The sequence below is a fragment of the Arvicola amphibius genome, chromosome 13 (genome assembly GCF_903992535.2).
Source record: "Arvicola amphibius chromosome 13, mArvAmp1.2, whole genome shotgun sequence".
NCBI classification, from domain to species: Eukaryota; Metazoa; Chordata; class Mammalia; order Rodentia; family Cricetidae; genus Arvicola; species Arvicola amphibius.
Genome location: NC_052059.1, coordinates 36,206,584 through 36,220,164, shown reverse-complemented (window position 1 = coordinate 36,220,164; position 13,581 = coordinate 36,206,584). Strand labels below are relative to the sequence as shown.

At 41.6% G+C, this 13,581-nt stretch overlaps 1 protein-coding gene across 3 annotated transcripts in view; it reads left to right on the top strand.

Annotated features, from left to right (window-relative positions):
• Positions 1-13,581, top strand: part of Vwa8 (von Willebrand factor A domain containing 8) — a 319,412-nt gene that overhangs the window by 34,118 nt on the left and 271,713 nt on the right. For all 3 annotated transcript variants that reach the window (XM_038310723.2, XM_038310725.1, XM_038310726.1), the window contains exons 3-4: positions 6,774-6,904; positions 10,504-10,614. In XM_038310723.2, coding sequence (XP_038166651.1) covers positions 6,774-6,904; positions 10,504-10,614 — 242 coding nt within the window. The remainder of the gene's footprint in view (positions 1-6,773; positions 6,905-10,503; positions 10,615-13,581) is intronic.

The following is a 13,581-nucleotide window of genomic DNA, read 5'->3' as shown; positions in this document are numbered from 1 at the left end:
GCTAGTTGTGGTTGCAGCATGTTTGCTGAAGACTCATCAGCTCACTCAGGGGCTTTATACACACTGAGGTTTTCTAGACATATTGTTTCTTTTTGGCGTCTTGAAGGAAGGACCTTACTATCCTCATCTTTGTATTCTTGATGCTCAGCATATACTAGATCCTCACCAAACAGAGCTGTGTGAGTGATTTTAGTTTTTACCCATTTAGTCCACAGAACTATGTTGCAGATAATGAAGACTTGGGCTTTGAACACATCACTTTGTACCCCTCCTCCATGTCTTCACCCTGCTGCCACTACCTTCAGGAACAGACGGAAGCAAGTAGGCAGGTGACATTTTAGTAGCGTACTCACTTGCAGTGAGGAGGGCCACTGTGCTTTCTTTACAACCCCTAAGTATATTGGAGAACGACCAGACTCCTGGTAGCCTGGGTTTAGATCCTTCTGAGTAATTTTTTTAAAATGTGTATTAACATTTTGCCTGAATGTATGTTTGTGTGTACTGCATGCATGCCTGGTACCCATGAAGGTCAGAAAAGAGTGTCAGATCTCATGGAACTATAGTTACAGTTGGTCGTCTGTCACCATGTGGGTGCTGGGAACTGACTCCCAGGGCTCTGCAACCCCTCTGTGTAGTTTTCATGGGGTGATTGAGGTGAGTGAAATGAAATGTCCCTGGGAAATCCCTGACACAGCCTCTAAGGGTTAGCTTGGGGGTAAATTCTGTGCCCAGTTCTCAGTAATTTCTTCAGAGTGTTCTCTTGGCCCAGCAGGTGATTTGAGTGGCCTTCTAGTCTGCACCTGATCTGCACCTAGCCTGCACCTGGCCTGCACCTAGCCTGCACCTAGTGTGCACCTGGCCTTCACCTGGCCTGCACCTGATCTGCACCTGGCCTGCACCTGGCCTGCACCTGACCTGCACCTGGCCTGCACCTGGCCTGCACCTGGCCTGCACCTGGCCTGCACCTGGCCTGCACATAGCCTACACTTAGCCTGCACCTAGTCTGCACTATGTCTGTCCAGGCATACAGCAGAGACAGGGCTTTGCTGGTATGGACAGACTTAAACAAGACTAAACAAGGTATTTTCATAGCTAGTGCCCATGGTGGTCATAGCTGACAAATATTAACTCTTTTGAAAAATGAGAAAACTTAAACACAGAATGGACTAAATGCTTGTCCAGGGCCTCTAAGGACAGGATGATTAATTACAGCTAGGACTGTTTGGCTGCAGATGCTTTGTGTTTTCACTATATTATTATATTGTTTCTTAGAATACAAAAAAATCAATAGTTTTCAAGGATTTATTATGAGGGAACTGTGCTTAATTTTAGTTTTAAGTCTTTACATCAATGATGATTTGGCTGCTATGTGGGGAGAAAAATCATAGTTTAGAGCATGAAGTTCTTGAATATGACAGCACAAGCAGTCAGAAGTAATTATAATTTTATTTGTAGAAAGCCATGGGATAAGACTTTAGAAATGCAGGCAACGTGACCCAGATGTTTTATCTTCACAGGGTAAGGACAGCCTAGACAGTAAGATCAAGCTTCCTGATACTGTCTTGACCCTAGGCTGTTCTTAGTGGCTTCCCAGAAGGTCATGGCATCTTGTGCCTGAAGTCACAGCTAGGGCTTTCTCTCATGCGCAGGACCTGTTTCTATTATGTTATGTATGGCAGTTTGGCAGTTTATTTTGCAGATGTTCATAATGTGCAGTCTTAAATCTTGCTTCTATTTCTAGCATGCTTTTAAGTATGACTCATGTTTTCTTGAGGCTGTCCTAAAAATACTGCTGGTTGAAGCGTTAATGTGAAATACACCACAGGCACCACACAGCACTGCATAATGCCTGCCTTCTATAGAGTAATGCAGCTCCCCAGCCAATTAAAGGTGGAAGTGCTTTTAAGAATGTGCTGCACTAAAAATACGAACAGGGAGAGTGGGGATTTTATGGAAATATAATGTACAGAAATAACAGTGACTTCCAAATTCTAATAAAGGATGAAACATATCATTAATGTCATAAAAATAATAGAAACAGGACTAATGGACAGAACAGCATTTAATGTGAATGCTAAATTTGATGTAAACCTGTGGTAGGGAAAGTCTTGATGCTGAAGGTGTCTAAAAAGCTTTTGTAGAGAGCTGGTAAGATGGCTCAGGAGGTAAAAGTGCTCACTGCTGAGCTGGGCTACCCGAGTTTGAATCTCAGAACCCAGCGGAAGGAGAAATTCACTCATGCAAGCTGTTCTCTGACCTCCACAAGTATGCTGTGGCACATATGCTCACAGGTGTGCACACACACACACACACGAGAGAGAGAGAGAGAGAGAGAGAGAGAGAGAGAGAGAGAGAGAGAGAGAGAGAGAGAGAGAGAGAGAATAAAGAATAAAGGCTTCTGGTGGGGTGGAGTATGTGAGATGTGAAATCTGAAATGCAGGCTTTGGACTTGAACAACTGAAGTCTAGTTAGCTCTATTTCATCAACCTTACACAAATGGTGCTCCTCTCCAGCGTTAGTCAACCTTACACAAATGGCGTTCCTCTCCAACGTTAGTCAACCTTACACAAATGGTGCTCCTCCAGCGTTAGTCAACCTTACACAAATGGCGTTCCTCTCCAGCGTTAGTCAACCTTACACAAATGATGTTCCTCTCCAACGTTAGTCAACCTTACACAAATGGTGCTCCTCCAGCGTTAGTCAACCTTACACAAATGGTGTCCCTCTCCAACGTTAGTTAGTCAACCTTACACAAATGGTGCTCCTCTCCAGCGTTAGTCAACCTTACACAAATGGTGCTCCTCTCCAACGTTAGTCAACCTTACACAAATGGTGTTCCTCTCCAACGTTAGTCAACCTTAAAGAAATGGTGCTCCTCCAGCGTTAGTCAATCTTACACAAATGGTGCTCCTCCAGCGTTAGTCAACCTTACACAAATGCTGTCCCTCTCCAACGGTGGTTTTCTCTTTGCAAAATGGGAGTGAGAGCTTGCATAGCATTCATTTACTTTTTAAACCCTTGATCTGTGTGCTTAATTTAATTCTCACAACTCTAAGTATAGTTGTATTTATTAAATAGTCAGGGAAATGACACTGGGAGCTTAAATGAGTTGATTAAGGTTACACAACTAATAAATATCAGAATTGGGATTTGAACTCAGACGGCGTGGCTCAAATCTGTCTTACATAATATGGCCTCTGCCTCCCAGGCCTGCTGTGAGATCTAAATGAGATACAGTGGAGAAAATCATTTGTGTTTTTATTTGACACATGTTAGGCAAGCAAAGAATTACAGCCATTATTGGTTATCTATTTTAGCAGAGTTTCACATCCCAGAAAATAGGGCCCTGGGAATTTGCATATACTCCTGTGAGCACTTGTGGGTGTATCTTTCATGTCAGCATGATGCTTGTATGTTGAGAATCATAGAGGCAACTGGCAATCTCAGCAACACCTTCATTTGCCCTTGGACTCTAGTGATTCTTGACACTGATGATGCTGCTGTCACCCCTGCTGGCCAGGATTAACCGGCATGGAATTAACCAAGGAGGCCAGTACTCTTACCTTCCTTCTGCCTCGCCTCTCAAGTGCCGGGGATACACACGTGTGAGCTCCCACATTAAGCCCTGTTATTGGGAGAAGTCTACTATTGGGGAAAAAAACTAAAATAGGAAACATGGTCCCTGAGAAGATGTGCCTACTAAATGTCAGGCAGAGATGAGGTGAGTGACGAGAGTCCTAGTCTCAAGAGTGCCATTGGTCTTCTGGGCAGGATGGACTATCTTGGATATTAAATAGTCATAAATTGTGAGGGATTTGTGGGGTACCTACCCTTCTGTATTAGTGATGGTTCTCTAGAGTTACGGAACTTATAGAATGAATCTCTGAATATATAGAGAAAGAGATTTTTCTAGAACGACATACAGTCTGTGGTTCAGTTAGTTCAGCGATAGCTGGCTATGAAAAGAAAGTCCAAGAATCTTGTAGTTGCTCAGTCCAGGAGGCTGGATTTCTCAACTGGTCTTCAGTACGACTGTAATCCTGAAGTAGACTCTAATTGCAGTGAAGGAATGGACTTGCTAGTGAGGCGAGGGCAAAGAGCAGAAGCTTCCTATTCCACGTCCTTGTATCAGCTTCCAGCAGAAGGGATGGCCCAGATTAGAGGTGGGTTTTCCAGTTTAAAAGGTCTGGTTTAAAGATGTGTGTGCACTCCTCAAGATCTGTATTAAATGTGTGTCTTCCTACCTCAGAGATCTAGATTAGAGGTAAGTCTTCCCACTTCAAATTAAGCAAAAATCCTTCATAGTTGTGCCCCAGTTTTGGGTCTTAGTTAATTCCATATGTACTCAAGTTGATAACTAAGAATAGCCATTATGCCTTCCCTGCTGAACTATTGGCTATTGAAAGAATCTGGGAGATGGGGAATATTTATTGGCTGAATTGGATAGTTCCATACCTATACTCAAATGTGTGGCTTCAGTTGATTTCATTGGTTCATTGAACAAAACAAAACATGACATGAATATGGGAAAGGGACCTGTAGGGAGGATGGTCATTGGTTGGGATGGGAATATGAAGAGGAAGATGCATGAGGTTTGGGAGGCGAGAGTAGCCAGAGTGCACCACATTTTTGTATGGAATTGGCAAAGAACAAAATTAATTAATAAAAAGCTAGAATATCACCAATGCTATTAAGCTATTCACGAGACTAGCTGATCCATTGCATTCCCTATTCGTAGATACTCAGTTATCTTGAATAACATCATTTACTTGGTTTTTGCTTTCTTGAGCATCATTTTAGTATATATGTATGTATTTCTAAAGAAATGATTTGCTAATACATTGAGCTTTATCAATACCGTGAATGTGATTATTTTTTCACTCAATTACATATCTTTAGAGGTTTGGCATCTTGTTGGAAATAACCATTAAATGAATTTCACATAATTTTTTTAATTATCTGCTTGTATTATAATAAGATCCCTTTAGTGCTGGGACCCAGGTGTAAGCATGAAGGTCATTTTTGTTTGATGGACCCCATATACATACAGTTTGAAGATAGTTTCAAGCAATATTTTTAGCGCCTTTGCATTTTGATAGTGCCTTGTGACATGAACTTGAGTGTGGAATTTTCCACTGTGGTGTGACTTTGGGCACTAAGAAAGTTTCATGTTTTAGAGCATTTCTTTGCATGTTAAGGATCCTCAGCCTTTTGTGATAGTCTCTGTTGTCACAGTTAACTAGCGTGTGTATTCTAGCCACTCTTCTGTCTTCGGTGTTGTTTGGAGCGCTGCTGCTATAGGTTTTCTACTTTTCTTTTTTTTTTTCTTACGGGGTTTCATGCTGACCTGGAGCTCACAGGGATCCTCCTGCCTCTGCCTCCCTACTGAAGGGATCAGAGGTGTGCCCTACAGCGTCTAACCTTTTCTAGATGTACAAGAGCAAGATTTTTTTTATGTGTGTATTTAGTGATGAACCCACTGGTTTATTGTGTGATTACCTGTTAACAAACAAACTAATTATATCAATTTAATAATTTTAGAAAATGCTTAAGTAGAAGTTGAACATGTTGATGATTTATTTAATTAATAGATTGGAACTGCTTTGTTTGGGGCCATTTATTCCCAAAAGAATGGGGCTGTGGTGTGCTGTCCTGAGCGTAAAGCCACTTAGAGCAGCTGTGATGATCCACAAGTGACCCTCCCCACATTGGGGCCTGATGACATTCTCTCATAGGAGGAGGAGGCAGGAAGGGCGTTAGCCAGATGTCAGCCAGTCCTCTATTTTCCTCTCCTGTATGTGTATAATTCTACCAGATGATGTGGTCTTCAACCGCTGGAGTGTATAGAGGATAGAGGCTAACAAAGTGTGTGGAGGTGGAGCTCTGTCTGTAAATCAGGGAGGAAGTCATTATCCATATTTAGTGGGAGTTTCTGGTGTTGTGGGCCACTCACATTCCTGTAAGTAATGTCACACACCCATCCTCTAGTAAGTAGAGTCAATAGGCTCTTTAGCTCACCAAACTGGACTTGGACAGAATTATTCTTTTGCTCTGTTATTGATGCCCTATCTATTGTGAGTAGACATTTGCTGACATCTTCTTAGGAAATGTGCATGCACCAGATGGTGTAGAGAGTGGACTTGAATTATAGACTCCTTTGCCTGTCTTCCAACCAGTGCTACTTTAGATTTGAACACTCCAGCTTTTTGTGTCTGTAACGATCATTATTTTTCTGGGATTATTTGGCCATATCTCCCTTTGGAATAAAAAGGTTAGGCTTTGAAACTGATAAACTAATGATACTAGTTTCTCACTCATCCATAAAGAGCACTTTCATTCCTTTAAGGACACCTATAGATGATTTTACCAGTGTTCTCATGTGCTTTGAAATGTAGGATAATCTATGGCATTCCTCCCTGAGCGCACCCGATCTTGTCTGAAATGTAGGACATATGATCCTTTGATGTCTGTTTGATATTTTTTCTGTTTTAGCATTGATAATAACTTTAATATGAAACTGAAATTTTACCAGCATTTTTTTTCTTCCTTCCTTCCTTCCTTCCTTCCTTCCTTCCTTCCTTCCTTCCTCCCTCCCTCCCTCCCTCCCTCCCTCCCTCCCTTCTTTCCTCCCTTCCTTCCTTCCTTCCTTCCTCTTTCTTTCCATCCAAATGCATATTTTTAATACATGGGCTATGTTATTTGGGGATTTATATAATTATATAGTAAAGCTATTATAGTTAAATTTGAATTTCATTTCTTTCTTTTCCTCAAAGTTTCAGAATCTCCGGCTCAGTCCATAGTCCAGCATCTGAGATGGATAATGCAGAAGGATCTGTTGGGGCAAGATATCTTTCTCATAGGACCTCCTGGGCCTCTTCGGCGCTCTGTTGCCATGCAGTACTTGGTGAGCAATCAGTTCTTGTCACTTCCTAAGGGTCTTAGCTTTGATAAAGGATAGAAAATAAATGAAAGTGAATAATTTATAAATATAGCAGAATTAGCTACATTAGGATAAGCACTGTCATCAAGCAATGACCAGTTCATAAAGAGCTCAGCAGAAGTTACTTGGGAAGCCCATGTGCATTGACCTTTCAGAACAGTAGCTTGCAAAGATTTATGGATGTATGTATGTACACACACACACACACACACACACACACACTCTTTTTTCTGGTTCTGTAACTAGAAAGCCTTACACTTTCAGAAGAAAAGAAATCTAAATCGAGGCAGTGAGTAGTGAGCAGATAGAATCAGCAGCCCTGAGACTGTAAAAGCCAACACTACAGCTCTTACTCCTGTGTTACTCAGGGAATATTTCCTTATCACAGGCTCACAACTTAAAAGACAAAGCCGTTCCTTTGAGGTTTTGAAGTTGTGTGGTTTTTAGAGGGAACCCAAGGTATAGGACATTTTTTTTTTGTTTTTTTGAGACAGGGTTTCTCTGCAGCTTTTTTTAGAGCCTGGCCTGGACCTAGCTCTTGTAGACCAGGCTGGCCTCGAACTCAGAGATCCTCCTGCCTCTGCCTCCCGAGTGCTGGGATTAAAGGCGTGCGCCACCACCACCTGGCCAGTATAGGACATTTTTAATGCCATGGCTACAATACTGCTTTTATAGGTGAGGAAACAAATGAATGAAGATTGGCTGATCCACTCAGTCTTCACTCTAGCTAGGAAATGATGGAGTTAGACTTGAGCCGCCATTTCACGTCTTTGATGCAGTGTTCTCTTGTATAATGCTAGTTCTTTGAAAACTGTTCAGTGAATTGAAATCTTTAGATCTCAATGCCAAAAGGAACATTTAAAGACCTTTCTGTTATCCTGTCAGTATTAATAGGCATTGTTCTCCTGATTTAGGCAAGAATGATTCACCTCAGATGAAGTTGTGTTCTGAAGACAACTTTTTAGAATGGAAAAAAAAAACCTTGTTAAAACTTCCTTGTGTTATTTATAATTGAAGAATTGATTTCTCAGTTGTTGAAATCTGTTTTATATGCTTTATCTCAGTGGCACATTTAGTTTATCTTTTATTTAAATTTTTTTCGTGTATGTGTGTGTGTTATGTGTGTGCACGGACACACATGTGAATGTTCCCCACGACCAGAGGATGCATCAGGTCTCCTGGAGCTGGAGTTATAGGAGGTTGTGAAACGCCAGTCTTCTGTATGAGCACAGAACTCTCTTAACTGCTGAGCCCTCTCCCCAGCCCCAAATTTCCTTTAGAACTTCATAATGTTTATGAGGCAGGAGGAAGAGAAGTGAAATAGACAAATCAGACACAGAACCCCCACTGGCCTATAACTTTCTTCTCTTTCATCCGTGCCCAGAGTCAGTTGGTGAGGTGTGTCCGACCCTGTAGCAGTGTCCTGCGCACACAAGGCGAAAGTGTCTTGTCTAAGAACGAGGGACTTTCCCCCACTCATTTCAAAGACTATGATATGTCACTGAGATTTTGTTTTTGGCCTGGCTTTGAAATTGTTAGAATTGTGGGATGAGAGGGGATATCATAGGGATTTGGTTCACAAATGCAGTGTAAGACTCCAGGTGTGAAGCCACATGATTGCTACCCCCAAACTTCAAGTGGTAAAATAGATCTGAAGTAGCCAAACATACGACAACTCAGTACTGCCCTGCCACCTTGCAAACTTCAGCGAACACTGTTGTCACCAGATGTAAGAGTCTTCACTTGGTAATGTCCTGAGTGGATAACATTTTGGGAGCAAGCTTGCTGAAGCTAATACAAATTGATAGACAATTTGTTACTTGTCTGTGATATTAAAGAAGAGTATAGATCATTTAAAATGATTCAGCTGCCTTCTGCTGCCTCTTCTGGCGCAGTATGAGAGCTTGTTCCCTCCTTTTTTCATGAAGTAGTGCCTGAGTAGTGCCTGGTGCTTGGCTGATGAGGGAGGCCATCAAGACTGAGGTTAGTAGTTCAAGATTAAACTGTGGTGCTCTTTGATAATAAGAGGTGCTGGTCATGATGGTGCACACCTTTTATCCCAGCACTTAAAGGCAGAGGCAGGAGAATCAAAGTTCTAGGTTAGCCTGGCAAGTCTACACACACACACATACACACACACACACACACACACACACACACACACACACACACACACACACACAGTTTTGCCAATCATTGTAAATGAAAAGGTTTTAGGGAAGGAGTTACGTTCAGCCATTTAAAGAAGCAGACATGATGTTATTAGTGACATGTTCTGGAAGCAGGAAGTGAGTATCTGCTAAAAGGAGAGAATTACTGTATTCTAGAATAGGAAAATATCATTTGATATTATTACATCTTTATGATATTGCATCTTCTCTATTTTAAATGTTTGTCTCGTTTTTGTTAAACTTGAAACTATGGCAATCTGGAACAAAGAAATTTAAAAGAACTGAATGACAATAAAGTATTGTTCATTAATGTAACAGGGATAAGTTGCAAGGAAACACAATCCCATTGTGTGAAAAGCTCCTTCTCCAGTAATGACATGATCTGTCAACTTTTCCCTTTATCCTTAAGTAAATTAATTTCTTTGATTAGTAAAAGTTTATTATACCCTTTATTTGATTGGAGAGTGTCACTGTTGCTAATTCACCATTGTAAAAGGAAGGGTAATGCACCCAGCTGTTAGGTTATGACAAAATTGTTTTCCAAGTAGGCAAACTGCGCTGAGATGGTATATTCTAGATGTCTTTCCGCCCCCCTTGATCACATAATGTTTTGGGGGGCAAGATAGGTTTTTCTTCTCTCCCTTTGCTTTAGCTCCCTCTTCTTTCTCTTCCTCGTGCTCTTTTCCATCCGCTTCAGCTGTTGGTGTCTACTCTTTGTTTCATGCGTGGTAAGGTATTGAACAATAATGTTGTGTTCAGTTGCCAAATCTTGGTCAATGGAGTAAATGAATTGTAACCACACTTTAAAAAAGCTAAATATTACTTACAAAATTTGTTATGACTTGTAGGAAAATTGCCCAATAATTATTCATGATATTTGAAAAAGAATTCAACAGGATAAATTTAGGTTTTCAGGATTCAATTTTGATTCTTGTTACTTAAGTAGTAGGATGGAGTACAGTAAAAATGAAGCTCTAAGGATGTGTGTGTATGTGTGTGTGAGCACACGTGTGTGTTTGTGTATATTTATGTGAAGTATATGTGCTTGTATGTATGTGTGTGCATGTGTGTATAGTTTTTTTTTGAGGGGAAATTTTGAGACATTGTCTCCTATGTAGCCCTGGCTAGCCTGGAACTTGCTATGTAGACCAGGCTGGCCTTGAATTCACAGAGATCCACCTGCCTCTGCCTCTCAAGTGCTGAGATTAAAGACAAGCCTCATTATACCTGGCACTTGTATATTTTGGTATCCAATTTATTGAAATTTTTCAAAGACTCAAAATAGTTGCAATCAATAACTATAGTTATAATGCTCTTCTCTAGGCAGTAACTTTGTTGAATAGTCTGAATTGTAGATGTAGCTCTAGAATAATTTTGCTCTGTGTTCTACAGGAACTGACCAAACGAGAGGTGGAATACATTGCCCTGTCGAGAGACACCACTGAAACTGACCTCAAACAGCGCCGGGAGATCCGAGCTGGCACGGCTTTTTACATAGACCAGGTAAGCTCTCACCCGCCAGCCCGTGACTAACTGCTCCAGGGTTCTTTGAAATTGACTTGTAAAGTGGAAAGAGAGAGTCTCATGTGCCAGTGGAAGATCGATGTTGTTATTCTTTCTACACAGGTTTGATTTAGGGTCCGGTGTTCTTGGTCTTAGGAATGTCTTCATCTAGATCTAAAGGAGAGAGCTTGGATGAGGTGGCTGGTGCTCAGGTCTCAGCTACAGATCAGGATTTCTTTGTTTTCAGTTGCTGCTTCTAACTTGCTTATTAACATTGGAGCTCCCCTAGCATATTAGCATAAGTATTTTCACTTAAAATACTTGTGTAAAATACTTTAAGTAAAGTTGACTTAGATGTGGGTTAAAACACAGGAAACGAAATACTTCCAAGAACTACAGCATTTTATTGGGTGTTTCTTAGGTGTTGATAATCAACCAAAATATTCTATGAATGTTACAAGGAAACATATTTCTTTCTTAAAACATTGCATAAACTATTAAATGTTCTTTCAAGTGCCTCATAGAATATAGGGTAAAGACTATAAATAATCTAATTATACAGAAAATATTTGTAGTATCCATTGAGTTCATGGGGATGTAGTTGGCTCCCTTATTTGCAAATACCGCAAGTTAAAACATAAAATATCTAACTTTAGGGCTGAAGAGATGGCCCAGTGGTTAAGAGCACCTGGCTGCTCTTCCAGAGGACCCGGGTTCAATTCCCAGCACCCACATGTCAGCTTACCCCTGTCCAGTTCCAAAGGATCTCACACTTTCATTCCAGTGCACATAAAATAAAACTAAATAAATTAAAAAAAAATCTGACTGTAAGGAACACACCGATGTCCATTGTTAGTGAGGGAGATGAGATGAGTCAGCAGCTTTGCCACTGGAGGCAGGGGAAGCTGGTGCAGTTGTGCATCATTAACACCCTCTCTCAAGACAGAAGACACTGCACACGTGTTTGGATTCAGCAGTTACACCCAACATTGTTTTTCTCCCAAATGTGTGAGGGATCTCTGATCTTCATGGGCAGCAGAGACAGACTGTGGGGGAGGCAAGAAGGCCCAGTAGCCACTGTTGGTTCAAACTTCAAAAGTCTGACCCTGAGTCTTATTTATTTAAACACTGCACAGTATGGTGAAAACTGTTCTTGTGATGACTAATTCAATCCTGCATGCCCAGCGAAGCATACCTAAGTCTCCGAGGAGCAAAGTAAGCTAAATACTGCTCAGACATAATTGCATCCAAACTCCTGGTGAAGGACATGTTCGTAAAGCTAGGTTCTGTAGACTGATAAGTAAAACAAGTCTACAAGAATGGTCGGGGGGGTCCGGTGCTGGAAGGTCTCCAAGCCACACATATTGCAGAGGTCACCAGGCTAGAATGCCCACCTGCTGCAGTCTTCTGGGCAGAAAACTGTTTTGTGTTCCTTTTCTTGAAGGAACAACTCTGTGTGCTAACACTGCAGGCTCCCCTCGCATGTGTCTGGGAGCACAGAGATCGCTGTGCCCCCTACACAGATGTGCTCACGAAGAACACAGCTCAGCAATATTAGCTGTAGTGTGTTCAAAATCGGAAAACTACATAAACAGTAATGATGCATATTGAAGAGGATAATGGAATAAACCACTGTAAACCGTGGTAGCCATTAAATAAACCAGTGTAGCCTTTAAAAAGAGTGAAGGGAGGCTGGGCGTAGCTTCAGGAGAAAGTAGTTGCCTAGCAGGTACAAGGGCCTGGGTTCAAGTCGTAGTGCACATGTGTGCATGCCGAACATGGGGTAGGGCACTAGTCTCACCTAGTAAGAAGTCCAGCGTATGAGTGGAAAGAATCGGAAAGACATTCGTGGCAGAAGCAACACATCTGTTCTCTTGTGCACATTGAAATCTTCCAGAAGGCTGCACAAAGAGCAGTTGTAGATGTGAGATTAGAAATCTGGAGCGAAATAAGATGTTTGTTTCTTTTGTGTTTCTGTGACCAAAATACATGACAGCAATGCTAAGGGAGGAGGCTTCTCCCACTTCACGGTTTCTGAGTGTTTTCAGTCAAGCCTGGCAGGGAGGTCACAGTGGGAGTGAGCACCAGAGACTTTGTGTGCTGAGAGATCAGAAAGCAGGAAGAGAGAGTGGGCTCTAGCTGGGGCCTGGAGTAGAACCTTCAAAGACTTGCCTGTGGTGGCCCCAGTCCATCAGCCAGGCTCCAGTTTCCTGGAACAGTACTGCTAGCTGGGGACAAGTGTTCAAAAATATGACCTGTTGGGAATCATGGGAGCTGGGGAAGGGGTGGTGGCTGTTTTAAGTGTGTGTGTGTGTGTGTGTGTGTGTGTGTGTGTGCACCTGCCTGCCTATTTTCAGATGGAGTTTTTACCCCCACCTCCCAAGTGTCTGGGTTTGTAAGTGCTCCTCCACAGCAAGCTCTTTGTGAAGTTTAAAGTTTTTTTGTTTTTAATGGGCACACTCTTAATAATTAAGAGTGTGATGAGAATGGAAGGCTTTTGTGGTACAGAATATTCACATCTCTTAAGTTTGTTGGTCATTACCAAATGAAAAATGTACGTAAAATGAAGATATTTGGCAGTCACATCAAGTGATGGCAGCCAAAACTTAGTGTTACTAGTGGGAAAACCTGAAACCGTCATCTTTCCCACAGTTAAAAAGAAGCCCTTCCTGGATGATGCTCTCTCTGAGAACTGCTTGTGCTCAGGGGCACTGTACAGATGCCAGCGGGTGACGCTGTGCCTTGTGGCTTTCCTCATTGACTTTCCAGTCTCATAGTGGGTTTAATGTGTCTTCTACCTTAAAAGTGGCTTAAAACTTTGACTTTCAGAAGTGGAATTATTTTAGATAAGTAAATTTTTTTTGATGAGCTGAAGATTATTTTGTTGGTGAATTTTAGTTATCTTTTAAAAATTGTGTTTTTGGGGGAATTGGAGAGATGTTTAATGGTTAAGAGCACTGGCTGCTC